We start from the raw sequence: 22,307 nt of genomic DNA, 5'->3' as shown, positions 1-22,307 counted from the left end.
GTGGTATATTTTGAGGTCTGAAATGGTCATTTCTATGGCTCTGCTCTTTTTCTACAGGCTCATTTTGGTTATACTGGGGTCTTTAATTCATAGGAATTTTAGAAAATAGATTTATACCTATTTCTATGACAAACTAAATGGGGATTTTTGACTGGGATGACATTGAATCTATAGATGGGTTTGGGTAGAATAATCATTTTTACAGTATTAATTCTATCAATGCATGACCAAAGGTAGTCTTTCCATTTTTTTCTAGTATTTTTCTCTATCTCTTTGTTCAGAGATTTAAAGTTTTCATTGTAGAAGTCTATCACCCACCCACCCCCGGGTTAGGTCAACCCTGGCTATCCTACATGAATTCTTAAGGATGGTTTTATGGAAGTTTTTATTGTTTATAACTGAAGCACACTCATCATAACTGGTAATCAAAAGGGGCACAGAGGAGTTTGTGTAGTTCAGGCACTTGAAACTGGAACTCACAGCGCATCCTTCCCCTGAGAAGTCTAGCTGCTCTCAGGGTCTTCACAGCTTTGCCTTTCTGGACAAGAAGTTTCTGAGTGCATCCTTCCACTCCTCTGACTTCAGCCTTTCCTGGCCCACAGCACATTCTTCAGCATTAACAGTATATAGCTTTTGTCTCTCGTGGTTTCTGATTAACTCTTTGAAAACTCTCATTCCCTGATGAAACAGAACCAACAACAATGTTAAAAGTTATTCAAACAGGAATGATATTGCACTATTCCTTTTTGTTTTTTGAGGCAGGGTCTCACTATGTGACCTTGGCCAGTCTGAAACACACTGTGTAGACTAGGCTGGCCCCAAACTCATAGAGATCCACCTTCCTCTCCTTGGTAAGTGTTGGGCTTAAAGGTGTACATGTCTATTCCTGGCAAATTGTGTTTTTAATTTTTATTTGTGTGTATGAGTGTTTTGTCTGCTCATGTGTCTGTGTGCTATGTGCCTGCGGTGCCTACAGAGGCCAGAAGAGAAATGGATCTGGAGTTACAGATGGTGAGCTACTATGTATATGCTAGAAATTAAGTATGGTTCTCTGGAACAGCAGCTGGTGCTCTCAGCTGCTGAGCCATCTGTCCAGCTCTCAAGATAGATTACTATTGACTTCCTCTGCTTTAACGAACTGATCCTATTAAATCCTTCTGAACCATGTGTAATAGGACACACTGCTTCCCAACCCCGAGTATGTAGAGATCACTAACAGTGAGTGTGAGGCAGGCCTGCTCACTGCACATCTCTAAACAGCCCTATGTGGAAAGCTGGTTCCAGGATCACTCACTCAACAGCAGAAATGTAAGAATAATAGGCCACTAGCTGCTACTTACACAAACAGAACTGCTGTAGAGAGAGGATCTCTTAAATATACTCAACCTCTTCACCTCCCACCTGAGTTCCAAAGTAAAAGAACTGGGTGTCTATTGGCACACCCCTGGGATTATTCCCCTTTGCCTTTTAGCACAGAAATGAAATACCTATCTGGTGAGTTCTTTTAAAAAAATCAAATTCTCAACATAATAGTAATTTTAGACCCCAAATCTTGACGCCTTTAAGCCAACTAGAGATATGTCTTATCTTTTTTATCTTTGTGTCCCCCTGAGGCACATTTTCCCCTTTGGAAATCATTTTCCTGGTTCCCCAAAATAAAACCCCAATACTAACATTTGGTGAAAGCTTCGCATATGTTTTCAGCCTGGTCCAGACTTCTGTCTCAAAAGTGCTTTCAGGGAAAACTTCAGTGACAAGACCTTGAGCCCAAGCTTCTCTTGCTGTGAGTTTCTTCCCAAAGAGAAGCATCTCAGCTGCCTGCAAGGCAAAGCAAGATGGGACTCTAGCTTCATAAAGCAAGGCTTCGGTTGACTCCAAAACAGCCAGCTTTTGGGAGACACAGATGTCCTCATGGCTCCTGGGTTGCTTGTCTTTTCCAAGAATGGGGAAGTTGATGGCCTCATTGGGCAAGGGTCTGCAAACAGCTGAGACCATAACTGTTTTTGCTTCTTGAGAGGCCAGAAGGGAAGTGGCAAGAAGGGAAGCCTATGGCAGACATGACATGTTGGGAGTGATGCCCTTGAAACCCTCCATTGTTGATGTTAGAATTAAGTATGACTAGGTTCATGGAAAATCCCCAGCCAGCTGCAGAAGACTAATACAAATCTAGTGGTCAAGAAAAAAATAATAATATGATAAAGACATCCTGCTGACTAATAGATATGACAAACCTGTGACTTTTCTGACAACCTGTCAACATCAGCCTACTCCCTGACCACACGAATATTGTGTCCTTGGCCTGCGTAAATGTTTCTCACTTCCCCCCTCCCTCTGTTACCCATGTTATGGTATAAATTCAGCCTTGGGGAAAAATAAAGTTGTCGCCTTGATCAGACTCTTGTCTTGGCGTCCTTCTTTGTGTCCCTTGTCCCCCATTCTCTTCCAGGCACCCCTGGACCCTTCGCTTACAAATGGCGCCCAACGTGGGGCTGTTTGGAGGTCTCCTGGAGGAGAACATTGTCCCCTGTGAATAGACAGGCCTGTCTTCCTTGTTTGTCGGAGCCTTTGCTCCCCCGCTTCTGGCAACCATGGACCGCCCGACCTTGGTTCAGAGGCTTGGTGTGTGTTTCTCCCCGAAGGACGCAGATCTCAGTGGTAAGTGATGGGACAAGCATTCTACAGTCACCTTTTGTGACAGGACTCAGGGAGTCACTCAGGACGTAAAGAATAGGGTTAAAAATTTTTTTAAAAATTTAAAAAAATTCTTAGATTTTGTATGAAATATTTGTTCATAGTTCCCCCAGGAGGGAACAATTGACACAAAGGATAGTGCAGAGTTAGTGATTGTTTAATGGATCGGCTAACCTTGTTGCTGAAATTTGCCCTTTGTAATGAATAAAAATTGTGTGCTTTTTGGGTTCAGGTTGCCTTTCCCTGCATGGATGAGCAACCCCACATACGTGGATTAAAAACCTTATATCCTCATGCTATTGCAGCGGTCACTTTTGTCAATCTGTGCTCTGTGGGTGGCGCTCCTGAGGTAAGGCTACTATTGAGTCTTAAAACATTTTGGCGCACCTGCCAGGAATTGCGCTCCCCACAGACCACAATTGGCGAAGAGATCGGAGGTAAGCTCGAGCAAATCTGTGTTTTGTGTTCTGTGTTACTTTCTGTTTTGTCTCTGTGTCATGTCCTGTCTTTGTTTCATGTTGTCTTGTGTTGTCTGTGTCCGCTGTCTGGAGGATTTGAGTCACTTCAGAGAGGGTTTAGAGTCCCTTAGGTGGTCGCTATGGGTCCTGTGAGGGGATTATGGCTGTGACAGGCAGACATGCTAGTTGTCACAGGCTACAGGACCTAAAGGATGCTCTAGGAGGAGAAAGGAATCTAGAGGACATTCTGGAATCCTGTTGAGAGGTGGGATCAGACAGTCTGCCTCATCCCAGAAGCAGCTAAGGTTAAGCTGCAGTTTGGGTCAGGTACTGAAGGTATCAGGCATCTGTGGAAATCGCTTATAGGACGCCTTGTCTTGGTCTTGTTTGTCTAGTTTGTTTCTGTGGTATTGTTGAGTGTCTTTTGGGCTTTTGTTTTGTTTTTGGACTTGGACTGATGATTGTGTTTGAAATCATGGTCTGACGACTGTGTTTGAAATCATGGAACTGTTTTGTTTGTCAGAGAGTTTTAATTGGTGCTTAACTTGGAAATAATTTGCTTGAGAGAAATCGTTTTCTGCTAGGGAGTTTGTCTTTCTCTCTTGAGCCTCCTCCCCAAGGAGAGATGCCCCTCCTTTTGAACTCCTTGCCCTGAGGGGAAAAAATTCCAGTTGCTGCCTTCAGTGGCCAGACCTTCAACACTTGCTCACAAAAGAAGAGAGTACTTTAAGAGAAGTTCTTTAAGGGAGCCTGCCTTATCTGCTGGTCCTATTCCAGGAGAGGAGTCAGTCTCCAACATTAAGTAACCTTCCCCGTTAGTCATCATTGACATAGAGAATGCCTCTGATCCTATCCCTGCAGCAGTCAGTTCCTGCCCCTATGGTCAAAATGCCCCAGGTTGGGGGGCAGGGGAGCCCCTAAAGTAGTTTCAGAAAGAGTCTGCAGGAGACTTCAAGGAACTTTGTTTTGCCAGACAGAACAGGCTTTACTCTAGGATGACAAGAGGAGAAAGTCTTGGCACCGGCTCTTCAGCTTACTCCAACTGGAGGCTGTGGCCAAGGTCAGGATAAATGTTTTCTTTTCCATGGCCCTCTAACCCAATGAGACAGTTTGGTAAAGGGCTGCTACTGAGGTCCTGAAAGTCCCAGGTGAACCGGTTATAATTCTTATGTCAGCCACTTGGCATCTAGATGCTTGTTAGTAACTGTTACAGGTCTTCTTTACCACCAAGGAAAGACAGAATCCTACTAGAGGCCAGAAAGAATGTTCCGGACATGGATGGAAGACCCTCACTCCTGACTGTTGACTTCAACACCCCTGAAGGTAGGGAGTGCTCCAGGTCTACCGCCAGGTTCCAAGGGTGGGTCTCCGAGGGGCTAACAAATGCCCCACCAATCTGGCTAAGATAAAGAAAAGATATAAAGAGAAAGTTACAGAAACTTGAGGGGTTAAGATAAGTTGCTGAGAGAGTTAGTGTAAGTTGCAGAGAAAATAAAGTTGAAGTGTAGTTCAGGGTCTGTGCACATAAGTGGACAGCATCTAGTAGCTGTAGAGGAAGATGCAGAAGATAGCATAACAGAGAGACTGAGGAAGAGAAAAAGGAAAGAAGGCAAAAAGAGGAGGAAGCTAGGGAAGAAAAGAGACAAAAAGAAGAGGAAGCTAGAGAGCTAAAGAGAGATAAAAGACAGGACAGGTAGAGAGAATAAATAAAATTCTAAAAGAGACCCTGACCAAATTGACCATGGAGACTGGCACAGACTGGGTGGCACTCCTTCCTTCTTGCTCTCTTCAGAGCAAGAAATGCCCCTTCCAGATTCAACCTTACCCACACCCCCGAAGAGACTACAGAGTTCAGGGCAGGTGAAAAAGATAAATAGAACTCTAGAAGAGACCTTGACAAAATTGGCCTTAGAGACCGGCGGGGGAGACTGGACTGTCGTCCTTCCTTCCTGACCCTTTTGGCTCTCTTGAGAGGCAGAGCCACCGAGCTGACACTGAAGGGAGGTACTCCTTAAAGGAGAATCTAAGTCCAGAGAGACAGCCAGTAACAGACCGGCTGTCCCTCTGCTCGCCTTTCTGTTTCACAGGCACAAAGCTTGCATTTATTTTACAATGGCCTTTTCGTCCCAAGAAAGCTTCCTCGTTTAGCTGTGTGACTGAATGCTATTTGTCACCTGATCTGGTTGTTCCACCAGCTCTCACCTGGCCACCCCCTAGCTTTCTTGCCTGGGCCCCTTTCCTCTGTTCTTAAGAATTTTATCACCTAATACACTGTGTTGTTTTGACTTATATTTCCCATCCTACTAATATACATGTCCCAGATTCCCGTTGTGAAGGTTCTAATTCTAAAACAAGGGGATGGTGCATCCCCCTAAATATTAAATTTACCTCCGAGGTTTGAAACCTGGATTGGACACGTGGATATACTTGGGGTCTTAGAATGTTTCAATCAGGTGCTGATACAGGGATTGTATTTACCATAAAATTGTTAAAAGAACCTGGACACTCCTACTCCCCCACTTCTGGGCACTGATCCAAAGAAGGAGCCCAGGGAGGCACTGAACACGGCACAGGGCACACACACGACTTCATCTACAGCCTGCACTCCACTGAGAGAAGCTGCTTGCTCAAAGAACTGCACCGCTTCGAGTCTACTGCCGTCGCACAAGAAGAACTGGAAGCTCTGCCACCCAGGACAGCTGAGATATGTATTCTTCTACAATGCGATACCTTTTGTAGGGTTTGGCTTTTTGGATAACGCAATTATGATTGTTACATGAAACAAAATTGAATTGTCTATTGGAATTATTTTGGGAATTTCAACAATGTCAATCAACATGTTATTTTTCCTTCTATGTTTCAACATATTATTTAATTTTCAGTTATTGATACTGTAGTGTACTGAGTTGGGATTTGCTTATTTCTTACATAACATGCACGGGATACCTATGTATGTCTTTATTTTTTTCCTGATGGTTATAACTCAGTGCTGAGGTTTCTCCAAATTATTTAAGATGTTTAATATCAGTTAAAATTGTAATTCTCTGCCTGGTGGCATCCCTTCTGTGATATTTCATGGTAAACATTTATAATCATATAAATTCACTCAATTTTAAACTTCCATGTCTATCAAATATGAAGCAGTATTTTAAGTGTATCTATTTTAATTTTGACTCACGCTGTCTTTAAGAGTCAGAGGTTAATCAAAAAGAACAATTGTCTGGCCCCCCTTTTATGTAAACTGTATATGCGAACAAGTGTACTTATTTCTGGTTGGCTTTTTACCTTTAATTTCTCAATTTTGAGTAATCACTGTGAATTCTGGTTTGTGAGAGAAAGGCAGTGCTTGGATATTTTCTGTGTCTTAGAATATGATTAAAGAAAGCATGAGACAAGTCAGAGAAGGCTTAGAAAAGAGAAAATGAGAAAGAAAAAGCTGAGAACTGATATCAAAATTGGTCTCTGTTGGACCCCCTAGTAGGCCTTCTTTTGCTTATATCTTTTGGCCCTTGGACATTTAATCATTTAACCAGCTTTATTAAGCAACAGGTAGATAATATAGGAGCAAAACCTATTCAGGTATATTATCACAGGCTGGCTATGGAGGATGCTTTGATGATGGCCAAGCTCACCTACACATCTCCTCCCAGCTCAGGCAAGGACATTTTTGTTCTTAAGCCAAATGAGGGCAACATTCTTTTCTGCCTGCTGTCCTGATGCCTTTGCTGAAAAATCAACGAATTGTCACTCCTGCGTGCTGAGCCGGACAGTCAATGATGGGTAAGAGAGTGATATATTCACGAATAAAGGGCCTAAGACAGAAGGGCCGACATTAGCTGCTGCCTTATCCCATGACAGACCCTGGCCACAAGATTCTCTTGGCCATGTGACAAATATCACTCCAACCTAAGACAGACGCAGTTCCCAAGGGGCTCATTCCAGGACAGCACGGCCATTTGGCCACCTTTTCATTTGACTATAAGGAAGGGGGGAGATGTCCTCTTTACAGTTGCAATTTCTCTTTTAGAAATGTAAACACATTCCAAGGTCTTAGTTACCTGTGCTTCCAGCTCTCAGTCACCAGCTGGCCAGACACTGCCCCTACATTAGGAATTGCAGAGAATGTCCTGACCCTTCCCTTATCTCAGATCGCCCCTTAGCCTGGTTCCTCCTTGTCACAGGACAAGTAGACATCCTTAAAGCTTTGCTCTAGGGAAAGAAGACAGAATATAGGATTGCCTCAGCAACACCTACATTTTAAGTTTTTTTTAAGTTACCTTTGCTGAGCCCATCATCTTTGGAAATGTGTAAGAGGAGCAGGCTTCCGGGTTCTGGCCAAGGTGAATGAACGGAGTATGAAATGTTGCCTAGTTGGGATGGGGGAAGAAAAGGAAATCACTTGAGTAATTATTTTATTTTAACTTTACAGTTTGTATACACACACACACACACACACACACACACACACACACACACACACGTAGCCTAGAATTTCACCATTCCTACTGTAGCCTCTCAAGTCCTAGAATTAGTAGGAATATATTACTATGCCCATCTCACTGTTCTTTTCTTTCTCCTTCCTTTCATTCTTATTTTATGTGCACAGCTATTTTGCCTGCATGCACTTCAGTCACTTCAGTGCACCTCATATATGCAGTACCATGGAGGCCCTAAGAAGGCATCAGATCCCCTGTGACTGGAGTCAGATAGATATGTGAACACTCAGAGCTGAACCCAGGTCCTAGAGGAGCAGCCCGTGCTCTTATCTGTGGTAGTTCACTAGCGTGAATGGATGAAGATATTTAAACTAATATGTATTATTCTGCATACACACAACTCCTTTATCGTGTTTTATCAATGTATGTTTACAAAGAGAAAACTGTACCACCATCACCAAACCCATTATCTTCTAACTGGAAAGTTCCCTTATGGCTTCTGGGAACAATCCTTTCTATCTACTGGCCACACGCACCACTATCTTCTCTCTATCCCTGCTATTTTGCCCTGTTCTAGAACATTACATTCATGGAATTCTATATCCAACAGGCCTCTGTTCCTTGCTCCTGTCACTTAGCTTTGGGCACCACCCATGCACTGCTGGGTACTGGTAGCCTCTTTGTTGTTTCTGATACTGTTGCTGTGTGTTTCTATTGTCATTTCCTCATCTACATGCACTGTTTCCACTTTTGGGGCTACTATTGGTCACGAGCCATAGAATTGCTTGATATAATACATACAATTAGCACTAGTTAATAATACCCCAGTGAGGAATTTTTAGGCAGTAAGCCACTGCAAAGTGTTTTTGATAAGACAATAAAGTTATAAATAATAGTTTAATGTTTTTACAAAAATCTTCTTTAGTATTTCTTTTCCACAGGAAAGCAGTAGTTGAGATACAACTATGTTGTTTAATAAGTTGTTTTTAGTTACGTAAATACTTGTGTACATTTAAATATAAAAAGTTATCTTGAAGGCGGTTTTAACTTTTTCGAAGATTGCAAACTTCTTGTAGGCCTACAGGAGTTCAGTTTGTACCACTAAACTATTTTTTGCAGACCAATTAAAAAGCTAAAACTTTTGCTTTGTTTGACTTACAAAGACTGCAGGTTTCCCTTTTTCTTTTTAAGTTTAAATTTTCATATGCTGTCAAATGGAATAAAGTTTATATGTGGGGAAAAAATACCCCAGTGAAGCTGTAAAACAAATCTTTTTTCAATTGAGTCAAAAAAGTAATTGTGAATACTTCTGTTCAGGTGTCCTATGGAACGCACACTTTCAAGTCTCATGGGTAACTACCTTGGAGTGGAACCACTGGCTGTGAGAAAAGTGTGTGCTTCTCTTAAAGAGGTTGCTGACCTCTTGCCCACAGTGACTGCCATGGACAACCCACACTGAGGTAGTAGAGCCCATGTCTTTGTCCAGCTTACTAGCCTAATCACACCACTATGTGCATGGTGGTGCCACATCTTTTCAGTTTACATAACCTTTATGATATTGATATGATGTCATTATGACTGACGATGTTGAGAATATTTTTGTACAGTGAACAACCATGGGAATAGCATCTTTAGTGAAATATGATAACTTGTTTGTCACTATTTTAAAGTTAAACTATTTGCCTTTTTTTTTTGAATTGTAAGAATTCCTTATAGACACAGGTTACAAGTAAGCATCATGGAAAGAATTTCTACTCTCTGTGGCTTATATTTCCCTTTAAATAAAAATAATGTTTGGATGAAGGGTCTTGCTGGGCAGCACGGCTGGCCTAAGTGTTAGAGCAGTGCTCTTGCCTCAGTCTCCCACAAGAGTGCTAGGGTTACAGGCATGAGATGTCATACCCCGCTGGCTTTTTTTCCTGTGTGGGGAGTGGTAGAGGTGAAGAAGGGTGAAGAGTGTCTCATGTAGGGTGGTCTAAACTTGCTATAAGGCCAAAGATAACCAACTCCTTTTCTACTTCCTAAGTAGGATTGCTCTCATATACCATTACAGCCAGCATCTACATCCAATCCAAACTTATTAAACTTTTCTGTCTGTTGGTCTGCTATTCATCCATCTATTCATCCATCCATCCACCCACCACCCATCCATCTATCAATTTATCTATTTATTGTATGCTCTGTATATGTTTATGTGGTGTGTGTGTGTGTGTGTGTCTGTCTGTGTGTGTCTGTGTGTCTGTGTGTGAAGGTTAGAAGACAGAGTAGGTTCTCTCCTTCCACCATGTGGGTCCCAGGCTTTAAACCTGGGCCATGACACAAGGTAACACATTTACCATTGCTTGATGAGCTGTCTTACCTGCGCCTTAGAGAAGCAGGCTATTTTTTAATGTTCTCTCTCATGGTTTAAAGAGCCAGCATGTTTCACTCCTTGTGTGCCTTTTCTCCTCACTGCCCATTTTTACACTGGATTCCTAACTGATCGCCTTATGGATACAATTTAATATTTTGGAATGACCAGCTTTCTGTTGGTGAATTGAAAAATTGTTTTCTTAACCTTCCATTTGTCTCCATTTTGCCCTAGTGGTCTCCTGACTTCTTCAGACCCACAGTCAGTTTCAGTATTGGGATTGAGATGATAAGCACATTCTTTTTTTTATACTTAAGAAAACATTTTTTTTTTCTGTGAGACAGGGTCTTACTCTATAGCCCAGACCGGCTGGCCTCAAATGCATAACAATCTTCCTGCCTCAACTTTCGAAGTGTTGGGATTACAGGTATAAGCCAACACATGCTTCTTTTTTATGAATAAGAAATATTTTAAAAGACAATTACTGATATAAGTAGACAAATGCTTAGATTTCATTTCTGATAGTAAGACACAGTATTTAATGCATATTTGTGAGAATATATAAATAGCATGCAAATAAAAACGTGAAATACTCTCATTAATGTCACTTTTCTTTTCACACCAGAAAACTTGGTCAAGAAGATATCCTTCAAAAATACACGCAGAAAAAAAAGAAAAGCATCCATAGCTAAGGAGCCATAAACAGGTACATAGAAACCTATGTAATGTTTATTTGCAGAGATAGAATGGTGGCTGCAGTTAAGGGCAGAGGCTCTAACAACAGACTGGTTAAAGGCTGTGGGGTAGTTCCTTACCCTTCCTGTGACAGGTTCTTCTATCTGTAAACCTAGAATGACCTCATAGGGCTGCTGTGCATTGTATAAAATGTGCATATGTGTAATGTGTATTAACAGAGTACCCACACACGGTGAGCATGCAAACACTTATTTGAGCACATTTAAAACTCACACAGAAGCGGTTCATTTGCTGGCAGAGAAGCTACTACCATGTTTAGCCCTGGCTGTATTTAAAGACCAGTATCCATTACGGACACACGGCATGGTGATGGGTGCCTTAATAGGGTTGGATGTGAGCCCCTTGTTCACTACAGTGTTTGTTTATGAGGTCAGTAAAAACATAGGGAATCTCTTTAGTGGTTGACCAGGAACCTTTACCACCTCCTAAGGAGAAGGCTCCAGAAAAACCTGGGGCTACTGGCCTATAAGTCTGGGATCAGTGATCTAGACTAAAGTGCTAAAGCAATTATCATCACATCTATGTTTACAATAACACAACTCAGAAAGAGCCTCAGTTTCAGGAGTCAGGGACCAGTGAGATTTAAGTGATGGGGAGCAAATGCTAGCTAGCACTGGTTTATATCTGAGTGATCCCCCCCCAAAATAATAAATTTCGCAGTGTGTATTTAAGGTTAAACCACATGCTACTATGAGATACATATAAGCAAACAGCCACTTTAGTGGAACCAGATACCTCACATTGCCACAACCCAGACATGGACAGCCATAATCTATTAATTTGGCAAACTTACTAGACATAGTTCACTAATATTGAATATAATCCTCACGCTGAATATTAGATTCTCTGGCCCTATGTATCTGCTATCTCGCACCTCAGTCACATCGCTATCAACTAACAATGTTTCCTTTCTTCTGTCCTTGCTCCCTGCCTCCCTCTCCTTCTGTCCTTCCTTCCCTTCCTTTCTCTTCTGATGTTGCTGAGGACACAATTCAGAGCCTTATATTAGTTAAACGCTCCACTATTGATCAAAACCCTACCCTCAAGTTTTTAAACTTAAATCTTTTTCTTTGTATTTTGCCTATGTTCAAAAACATTTTACTTTTGGCCATCACAGAGAAAGACTATAAAATTAAAGACCAAAAATTAAAATATTAAATACAATGGTGAACATAGTTCTGAGCTGGGTTGTGGACTCAAGACTGCTCCGGGCTTTCATTTTCTAATCTGCAATGGAGGGGTAGAAGTAAATGGACACAGTCTCTTTTCATTTTAGAAGCCTAAATACTAGGCTCTGTGAACCAGGAAATGAGGATCAAGCAACCTGTACAGAAGTTAGTTCTTCTCACACACGCTTTCAGTCATCTACTGAGCACGTGGAGGTGGTATGAAAAATAAAGATGGAATAAATATTAAACTCTGATCAAAAGACAGAGCTACCAGAATTGGGGCAATATTTAAAAAACTACAAGTGTAATAATACAAGACAATCAATGAAAAAGGACCAACATCTGTCAAGTCAGACTAATTCTTTAAGAACTATCTAAACTATTGCATCCCACCACTGTCTAAACTACGGCACCCGGGGGCTGGGGATTTAGCTCACTGGTAGAGCGCTTACCTAGGAAGCGCAAGGCCCTGGGTACGGTCCCCAGCTCCAAAAAAAAAGAACCAAAAAAAAAAACCAAAAACAAAAACAAAAACTACTGCACCCACCACTGTCTAAACTGCTGCACCCACCACTGTCTAAACTATGGCACCCACCACTGTCTAAACTACAGCACCCACCACTGTCTAAACTACAGCACCCACCACTGTCTAAACGATGGCACCCACCACTGTCTAAACTACGGCACCCACTACTGTCTAAACTACGGCACCCACCACTGTCTAAACTACGGCACCCACCACTGTCTCGCTCTGCTTTCTGTTGCTGTGACGAAACACTGACCAAAAGCAACAGGAGAGAGAGAGGGGTTTATTTGGGTTACAGCTTACAGTCCATCACTGAGGGAAGCCACAGCAGGAACACAAGCAGAAGCAGAGGCGGGAAGCAGGGAGGAACAGTGCTTACTGGTCTGCTCAGCCTGCTTCCTTATACAACTTGGCCAGTGATGGCTTGGCCCATAGTGGGCTGGGCCCTCCCACATCAATCATTTACCAAGGAAATGCCCCACAAACATGCCCATGGACCAATCTGAAGAAGGAAAAACTTCCTCAATTGAGGTTCCCTCTTAACAAGTAAGTCTAGTTTGTGTCAAGTTGACAAAAAACCAACTAACCAGCACAACCGTTAGTCCCCTGTAATATACTTAGTGAGAGCCACAGTCAGGACACTGATTGACCTATGTCTGTGGAAGGAGACTTACCCTGTCCGATGCATAGACGGCATCAAATAGTCCCAGAAGGGTGACAGCGATTCCCACAGCTGGGCCATTGACTACTGCAACCAGAGGCTTGGGAAAGTCTATAAAAGTGTTTACAAATTCCCTAAAGAAATGGAAATAGAAAATCATTAAACATACCAAAGTGGTACCACTAACTATAGAAATGTATAGATGTGATATCACTTTATAGAGCCGCCTCTCCAGATTGGTTGAGGATCCTTATAAATTGCACCTAAGGGAATATCAGGCCATGACTCCACGCTCCGGGCTGTGAGTTCAGGACTGTGGTCCAGCTGTGACCAAGGGATCAGGTAGGATGACTGAGTGCATGACCCCACCTTCCAGCACAGGGAGACCAAGAGACTCAGAGGACAGGGAGGCTGAAGCCTCAGGCCTTCCAAGACTACTCCCAGTGTGCTGCCAGCGTTCACTGGCACTGTCTGCTCACACCACGCATGCGCGAGAACTCACACTCCCGCTGCTCTTTCTCACTTTCCAGTCAGTCCCATGGAGAGGGCAGGATGAAGAGAGGGAAGCTGATGGGGAATCACAATGCAGTGTGTCAGCATAGATGAGTGGGCATTGTACTGATGTGTCAAGAGTGAGCTCTCTTAGGGAGGCTGGTGGGATGACTCATCATTTACAACACCTGTCAATCAAGTAGGAGGGTTGGAGTGAAGTTTGGAGCCCAAGAACCCAAATAAATTCTGGGTGGGTGTGGAGGCCTGCTTGTCTTTCTGGCCTCAGAAGATGGAGATGGGAACCTAGAGCAAGCCAGCTACAAGACCAATCCTACAAGTGATGTTGGCATTTGAATGAGACAGGTCTCAATAAATAAAGTGCAAAAGCAATAAGAGATTATTGTCTACCCAAGACCTGACACACACACATTCACCTATACACACACACACACACACACACACACACACACACACAGACACAGGCACACACACACACACACACACACACACACACACACACCTAGGTTTACACACATGCAAAACAACACATAGGAAAATGGAGAAAAAAAAAAAAAAAGAATGAACACCTTGGGATCTGACTTTGTCACTCTTACCTCAGTAGCACAGCACACATTGTGACCTTGTCCTGTATTTCACCGGCATCATTAATGAAATTTCTTAGGTCATTCCCACTGCTGTAGTAGTCACCAACTCCTGCAAACAATACATTCAACACTTTAATAATCACACACCTTCAGTGGAAGGCTCGATTCCCTCATGTAGCAACTCATTCTACAGCCATTGTGTATCTGCTATGTGCAGGGCTCTGGGCCACACACTTGAAGAACACTGGCGAGTCTCATTAACACACCTGGGACTATCGAGATGTGGATGTTAAAGAACGTAAGTAACTGGACATGGTGTGACTACATACAGCATGGTAGATGGGATGGGGCTGGTCTATCAGGGTTTTAGGACTGAGCTTGCTCAGGAAGGGACAGCAGGTACAGTGGCACTGAGAGCTGAAGAATAGGCAAGGCTGGTAGAAAGGAACCAGTGCTAAGAAGGTTCTGTGTCTGAGGTCTCTAGGGAGTACACAGCAGACTGAAAGAAGAGCTCCCAGGGCTGAAACAGAGAAAGAAGTGAGTACAGGGGGAGCTGCTATAGTTATGACGAGTAGATAGACTGTGAGGGACTGTCTACAGTAAGAACCATTGTCTCTGTGTTAAGAGCCACTTGAAGGTTGTGTTTATTAAAGCCAAGTTTGCCCACCATGAAATGGCTACTTTTTATTGGATATTTTCTGTATTTATATTTCAAATATTACCTCCTTTCCAAGTTTTCCCCCTGGAACCCTCCAATTCCATCCCTCCTCCTCCTCCTGCTTCTATGAGGGTGCTCCTCTACCCACCTACTCACTCCCACCCCACCACCCTGGCATTCCCCTACACTGGAAAATGGAGCTTATACAGGACCAAGGGCCTCTCCTTTCATTGATCCCAGACAATGGAAATGGCTACTACTTATTGAGTTTTATTTTAAGAAGTCGTCTCAAGTAGCCCAGGTTGGCCTCAAATTCCTAATGTCATTGAGGATGACCCTTAGCTCCTTTCCCCAGTTACTGACCACCATATTATTGTCCTGTGTCACCATGCCCATGCTGGGGGTCAAATCTGGGGCGTCTTGCACGATAGGCAAGCATTCTAACTCCGGCTACTTCCCTAGCACCATTAAATACTTTTGATAATAGTAGAAACTGAAGTGATAACGCAGCAAAACAAGACACAGTGGTTCCCCCTTATCCTCTGGGGAAACATCCCAAGATGGTTCACAAATCCCTGAGGCACGGGGATTGTACCAGGCTTTAAAGTATGTATTGGGTTTTTTCCTTTCTAATTGATCCTCTCTGTTTTCAGGTTTTACATTTATGGATTCAACCAAGAGAAATCATTTGAGGGCAAACAAACACACCTATACTGAATATTCACAGACATTTTTTCTTGTGACTGTTCACTTCTAAACAATGTAGTGAATTCTGACATAGCATCACTGGTGTTAAGCACTATTAGACTCCCAGAGTGAACTTAAAGTAGATGGAGTGTGTGGGCCTTCTATGCAAATACTATATGAACATACACAGGTAACGTGTGTGTGTGTGTGTGTGTGTGTGTGTGTGAAGTCCTCTGTTGATGAGAGTCATGGAACTAATTCTCAGGAGACACTGAGCGAGACTGTACATATATACCTGTGACAAAGTTAAGAATGTAGGTTGAGTAAGATATTTACAACAACAAACTTTAAAAATAACAATACTATATAAGGTTTATTGAAGACATACTGCTAATTTTCTAGAAACTTCTAGTTATTTCTGGACTGAGGGTGATGCCACATAACTGAAATTCTGGGAGACAAAACCACAGAAAGAAACACTGAGTTAAGAGGGGCTACTGTACTGACACCTCAGAATGTTCCAGACATTTTTTTCCCAAGCCCTTCCATCCCAGACGCCCCAGTGAAGTTACTTTTAGACTCTGTCAAGAGAGTAGAACTTGGGTTTAATACCATAAAACTCACATGAGTTGAACCAAACAACATTTACTCTTATTTTGACGATTTTGCTGAACCTTCTTTTAAAACTCCTCTACATGTTTGTTTCTATCAGGCTGTGATTTCTTTTCATTGTTTAGGAGAATCTATGGATAGACAAAAGCTGCCTTATTCATCCATCTTTGGACAACTGAGTTGTTTTCTGTCCTGACTCTTGTGACAGACACAATAAGCTTGACCATGTCAGTCAAGTCGGGGCATACGATTTATCACAAATAAGTATCAAAGAGTACTTGTCTTACATCCATGATATTATGGGACATTTATAAATTAGACCACTGCATACTAGAAGAAACCTTCAAGCGATATTGGTCAGTTCCCTGCATACTAAGAGACTCCCTCAAGTAGAAATTGAGTAAGTTTGAGTATCTTACCTGTGAAAACAGTTATGACTGAGTTATCCGTGCTGGCATTTTTAAGTGCGAGCATAATATCCTTATACATCTACATGAATGAAAAGGCAGATAGAAGAACAATAAAAATGAGATCGACCATCCAGTGGGTGGAGTCACTGTATCAGTCTGAAAGCCTTCTCTCAACACAGCGCTAAACGGTCTTAGAGATTGTGTTTAGATACCAAAACAGAGGCTGCCTGAGAAGATTTTCATTCCCCTGACAACTCCTGGGCACACATGATGCACAGGTGCTGTGGCAGAAGTGCCAAATAACCACTTTGTCCAAAACTGAAGAGGAGAGATCCAGTCCTTTCCCTCTGTAGCTGGACAGTTACTTTGCTCCAACAGGGATGGGTAAGGCAAGGGCATGGCCAGCACACAGCTTGCTAGAACTCTTGAGGTTGCCTCCAGCAAATGAGAGGGAAGGTGGCTGGAAAAACTGTCCCTGGAACAGCATCTCAGCTGTGGCTTCAAGAAAGGGTAAGTGCCCTGTGCAGTATGTAAAATGGTGTGACTGTTTCCCTCAAGGCGGGGGATGGAAAATAATTTCTGAGAATCACAGTAAAGGAGACACTGCCACAGTGACTGGCTAGAACCAGGGCCAGAAAAGAGATGGATCATTTAGATTCTCCTGCTTACCAGATGTAAGAACTTACCAAGTTACTTCTTAACCTGCTAAACTATTTTGCTAAGTAATAGAGACAGGGTCCTCTCTGCCGGAAGGGCTGAAATTCTACAGGTACACAGAAATGATTCGGGGCAAACACAAAGCTCTCAGAATTAAACGCTGTATCAGTTGGAAGGTGTTCAAGCAACTTTACAAGATTCTTAACATTTCAAATTAGCACAGGGTCCCACAATGAAGATGGCAGCTTTTATTCTCCAGTTCAGCTCCAAGCATCTGATAAGTGTCTATTATTAAGGAGGAGGGCTCAAGTGATTAACTTATTATCAGTGCAGTTCAAGGGGAAATTTTAAATTGCCCAATGAAACAGCTCATTCAAACAGGGCTATTACTGCTTTGCTGAAGATGAACTTCCTTCCTCTCCTCCCCTCCTCTCTCCTCCCCTCCCCTCTCTCCTCCCCTCCCCTCTCTTCTTTCCTCCCCTCCCTCCCCTCCCTTCCCCTCTCCTTTCTCCTTCTCCCTCTCCTCTCCTCTCCTCTCCTCTCTTCCCCTTTCCTCTCCTCTCCTCTCCTCTCTTCCCCTTTCCTCTCCTCTCCTCTTTTCTCCTCTCTTCCCCTTTCCTCTCCTCTCCTCTCTCCCTTCTCTCCCCTCTTCTCTCCTCCCCTCTCCTTCTTTACTTTCCTCTTCCTGTCTTCTTTTATAAATTTTTCTCTCCTCCCCCAGCTTCTTGTACAAAATTAGGGTCCACAAGCAAAGGAAAGTGCTGTGAAAACACTCTGGGATGGTTTGTGCTCCCCTTTGGGGTCCTCAGTGTATCCCCTAGTAATGCCTTTTCCCTGAGACTGATTTAACCGACTCCTGCTTCCATTTACAGCAAAGCTTCATTGACTACTGTATATGTAGAGCCTGTCAGAAATATACACATCCTAAACAAGGCCAAGTTCTGCTGAGTGAAGCCAAATGCTCTAATCATCTTCCACAAAAACAGAAATAATGCTGACATTCTACAGTTCCATGAGTAAAAGAAATAGAAGTAAAGAAAAAGGTGTCCGGTGCCTGGGCAGGAGCATCACCTGGAAGCTTATGGCGTTCTTTTTGGAGGGCCGATTGAATGTGATCGTTGTGATGCCATCTTCAGACGTTACCAGGATGTCCTTAGACTCCTGGGCTTTTTTATCAGCTCCACCCTTTCCCTGGCTCGAGGTTTCAGATGAACTCAAACTGGATTTGAGGTCCATGGCAGTTTCCTGAGGAGTAAGTGACAAAGACCTTCAATCTTCAAAACAAGTAATTTGAGAAGCATAGTATGCTAATAAAAACAGCTATGCAGCCAAAAGCAGGGGCTTTGATTCGATAGAGGAACATCACGACTTCAGTAGCAGTGGGAGAGGTGACCCATATGTGTAATTCCAGTCACTGGGAGGCTGAGGCAAGGTTGTGAGCATAAGCCCAGTCTTGGTGAGAGAAATGAGAAAAAGAACTTCAGAAAACTGTAAAGGCTCCACTGATAGCCATTACTGAGAAACCAAGTCGATTGTGCTCGAGTCAATAACATTAAGTTTACCTTCCGTGCATCCTGCTTGGCTTTATTGTCAAAGTCAAACACACCTGGTTTATGCATAGTGCAGGGTCCTTCTGTGGCCTGTGGAAAGCACATCGGGGATTAATATGCAATATACAAGAGAAAGCCTTTGAGTGAGTGACTCTGAAAACCCTGAGGTTCAATAATATCGAATTTGTGATCCCAGCTTTCATAGGAAGTAAAAAATACTGAGTTAGTTTTCAAAAGTCATGGGACATTTGGGGAATCCACACTGCGTCTTAAACTCCATGAAGACAAATCAGAAATACAGTGGTAAGCTCCTGCTCACTGCTCAATAGGGCTGTAGCTACTGCAGGTAGGGATGGGGTCTTCAGGAATTTCAGGAAATAAAAAGAAAACTAATTAGAGGGTGGGTGGGGTGAGTATCTTGAGATGAACAAAATGTTCCACTCAGCTACTTTTTATAAATTTTAAACCATTTAAATTTTAAATTGTTTTTTGGAGACAGGGTTTCTCTGTGTAGCCCTGGCTGTCCAACTTGCTGTAGACCTGACAGGCCTGGAACTCAGAGATCCACCTGCCTCTGCCTCTGCCTCTGCCTCTGCTGGGATTAAAAGTGTGAGCCACCAAGGGCTGGCTTGGATGTTGTAGTAGAGTTAGTTAACAGAAGACAGAGAAGCTTTGGAAATCCCAGGTGCTGGAGACACTGACTTCACACAGACAAAGTTGCCCTAAAGGGGGTGACCTGGGATGCCTCAGTGAACCAAGTTCACCATCTTCCTTTTCCCTTCTAACTGCCTCCACTTCTGACATGAATTGCAAGGCTGGAGGGTGCTGGGAGGGTGTTCTCACCATCGCCTCAGTTCAATAATCCACCAGAAAGATTCATGATAACCCTGCAAGCTGGGGTATTCACAGTTCCAGTTCCTCCCAGGGAAAAGATACAAACTAAGTAAGGCCAGGTCAGAAGCTCACAGGATAGAGCTCAGAGGAAAAGAACTGTGTCTTCTAACATCCTCTTCCCAAGAGTTAGGGACTTCCGGAGTTCCTAGATTGATAGGTACATGAATAGTATGTACAGAGACTGGGCCAACAAAGAAGCTCTTTATGGGTTCAATGTCCACTTTTTGCCAGAATTCTCACAGGCAAACTTGCCTAACCTAATACCACCCTGGTCTGGAATCCACTAGACTCTCCATGTATACAAAGGTACATGGCAAGCAGGAGGGCAGTCTTTTGGGACAAGTATAGTATACACTGTACACACTCATGACAGATACCAATGCTAGTCATCTAGTAGGTAATTAAAGATGATACAGGAGTTCAGGGTAGCAGATACACCAAGGACATCTTAAATATCACAACTTTCTCAATATTATAACAGATCTCAAACATTCACAAAAAAAGAGATGAGTTACAACAGGCAATTAATTCAATTGAAAACTTATTAAAATTGATAATATGCACTTTGCTTACTTTTTCTTTTGTGCTTATTGCAAGAAATCTAAAACATCCCACACACCACTCAAGCTTTGAATACTTACCATGCATTTCTTAAAGCACACTTTACGATGCAGTCAATGGCACTATTTAACAATAACCTCTACACCACTCTTATTTAGCAACTAAATAATAGTGGCTAATACTCAGTCCATATTCAACTTCTCCAGTTGTCCCAAAATACCTTTTCTGTGGATTTATTCTAATCAGAGGGGAATTAAACAAGGGACCAAACATCTGACTGTTAAATCTTTTCCATTTTCTTATTTAGGAGAGATTTTAATATAAAGAGCAAAATAAACGAAAGCTTACATACATGAACCCCAAAATGGGTCAGTCATGCAAATCAAACATTCAAGCTGCATGTTACGAGCTCAAACATATATATTTCTATGTAAATGAATGCTTTGCCTGTATGTATGTATGTATGTGTGTGTATGTATGTATGTATGTATGTATGTATGTATGTATATCAGGAACATGCCTTGTGACCACAGAGGTCTGTAACTAGGGTTATAGACAGCTGTGAGTAGGAGTGTGGGTGCTGAGAACCAAACCTGGATCCTCTCAGAGGAGCAGTAAGTGCTCTTACTGCTGAGCTGTCTCTCCAGCCCCCTCCCACCCCCGGACCCCATACACACAACTTTTTAAACAATGCCAGATCTCAGGCTTACATAGCTTATACAGTGTGTAGAGTTTTAGTTTCACTTTGCTGCCTGGGTCCTCCATCGTCAGTGTTGCTTGGTTCATTGCATTTTCAAAGTCCTGCTGACTGGCTCTCAGCATTGATCTGCCCAGGTTCCCTGAGCCACTGGGAAACTAACGACTTGCAGAGATTACAAACAGTGTTTGTAGTCTCTATTTGTTCTTAGCCCTTCGTTTCTTCAGCATGATTGCTGATTTGTCCCAAACCCTACAGAGCAAAATGCCATATTTATATTTTCTCCTTGCTGTCCCAACAATCTAGCTTCAAATGATTCCTGAATAAAATCTGTCTACAGATTTTTTCCTCCAAAAGAAGAAGAAGAAGGGGGGGGGGGTGAGACTATATTTTATTTGAATTTGACAAGGGGCATTCCAAGGAGAAAAGAACGATGTTTTAAAATGTCCTAGGTCTGGCAGTGGTGGCTCACACCTTTAATCCTAGCACTTGGGACAGAGAGGCAGGTGGATCTCTGAGTTTGAGGCCAGCCTGGTCTACAGAGCACACTCTAGGACTTCCAGGACCTCAACAAGAGACCTGTCTTGAAAAACCAAAAACCCAAACCAAAACAAACAAACCCCCAACCAACCAAACAAAAACTCTCCTGGGACCAAAGGGTATGGTGCTTAAAAACAAACAAACAAACAAAATGTCCTACAAAGGCTCATTTAAAGCAACTTCCCACCGACTGGTACAGATTTATTCAGGAGTGTAGGTTTTGACTTTTGGACCACCTCTCTCAATTTAGCGAACCGGTTGCTTGAAACTCGTGCTGGTGATAAAAAGGATTGCACATCTGTGGCGCTCTGCTAACTAGCAATTGGTGCTTGGACAAAGTGTCATCTTGGCCTAAGCACTACATCCCCTAGGAAGTTCCAGGTTGCGCCTACAAGCCTGAGTGCTTCAGGCACCCGCGTTCCCTGCTGGTCCAGTCTTGACCAGCGGCCTGAGCACATCCATTCTTGCTCTTCCGGACTTGGTGTAGGACGGACATGCGAGGTCACACTATAGAGCTCTCCCGCTGGGGAACCCTCCCCCCAAAGGAATTTCCTTCTGTCCTGCTAGCCAGGTCAAATGACAGAGCAAGCGGCTCTGTCGACAAACCCCGCTGGCGACTTCAGCCAGGACAGTCGAGGCTGCAAGCTTACCTCGGACACCAGCACCGCACCACTCTTCCAGTCACGGAAGCGAAAGCTAACCCCGAGGACAGTATGAGCCTAGATGCTTAAGAATGGCTGGAATCAGCAGGAGGAACCGGGCAGGGGCAGATCCAGAAGTGAATCCTGGGTGGAACCAAGGACTCCAGGAAGAACTTACTAAGACCAGCCAATGAGGAATGGGTGGGACTGGGGGCGTGGCCTGAGTTGGGCGTGAGAGGGTTTCTGGAATCTGTAC

The 22,307-nt window shown here is 43.1% G+C and overlaps 2 protein-coding genes across 14 annotated transcripts in view; one reads left to right on the top strand and one right to left on the bottom strand.

Annotated features, from left to right (window-relative positions):
- Tex56p (testis expressed 56) overlaps window positions 1-18,488 on the top strand; it is a 44,782-nt gene extending 26,294 nt beyond the window's left edge. The window contains exons 4-8 of one of the 12 annotated variants that reach the window (XM_087590044.1): window positions 8,903-9,045; window positions 10,561-10,641; window positions 14,362-14,442; window positions 16,890-17,021; window positions 18,041-18,488. In XM_087590044.1, the coding sequence (XP_087446170.1) occupies window positions 8,903-8,941 (39 nt within the window). In that variant the 3' untranslated portion in view covers window positions 8,942-9,045; window positions 10,561-10,641; window positions 14,362-14,442; window positions 16,890-17,021; window positions 18,041-18,488. 12 annotated transcript variants of the gene reach the window in all.
- Eci3 (enoyl-Coenzyme A delta isomerase 3) lies at window positions 369-22,207 on the bottom strand. Of its 2 annotated transcripts, none has more exons than XM_087590031.1 (9): window positions 22,061-22,207; window positions 18,775-18,808; window positions 18,240-18,413; window positions 16,521-16,590; window positions 14,154-14,253; window positions 13,061-13,181; window positions 7,427-7,516; window positions 1,675-1,818; window positions 369-678 (listed from the first exon to the last, which is right to left on the bottom strand). In XM_087590031.1, the coding sequence occupies exons 3-9, from the start codon at window positions 18,402-18,404 to the stop codon at window positions 523-525; spliced, it is 846 nt and encodes a 281-aa protein (XP_087446157.1). In that variant the 5' UTR covers window positions 18,405-18,413; window positions 18,775-18,808; window positions 22,061-22,207; the 3' UTR covers window positions 369-522. The 2 variants fall into 2 exon arrangements, with proteins under 2 accessions (XP_087446157.1, NP_001009275.1); NM_001009275.1 differs by having other exon boundaries at window positions 18,731-18,808; window positions 22,061-22,158.
- Between the last annotated feature and the right edge of the window lie 100 nt (window positions 22,208-22,307).

Source organism: Rattus norvegicus, chromosome 17, assembly GCF_021556685.1.
Source record: "Rattus norvegicus strain SHRSP/BbbUtx chromosome 17, alternate assembly SHRSP_T2T, whole genome shotgun sequence".
Classification (NCBI taxonomy): Eukaryota; Metazoa; Chordata; class Mammalia; order Rodentia; family Muridae; genus Rattus; species Rattus norvegicus.
This window is presented reverse-complemented; position numbering and strand designations above follow the sequence as displayed.

Coding starts and splice junctions, on each gene's coding strand:
- Eci3 (NM_001009275.1), bottom strand. CDS start 18,787: ATGCATAAACCAGGTGTGTTTGACTTTGACAATAAAGCCAAGCAGGAT. Junction 18,414..18,730: donor CCAAGCAGGATGCACGGAAG/GTAAACTTAATG, acceptor CTTACTCCTCAG/GAAACTGCCATGGACCTCAA. Junction 679..1,674: donor ATGCGAAGCTTTCACCAAAT/GTTAGTATTGGG, acceptor CTGTTTCATCAG/GGAATGAGAGTTTTCAAAGA.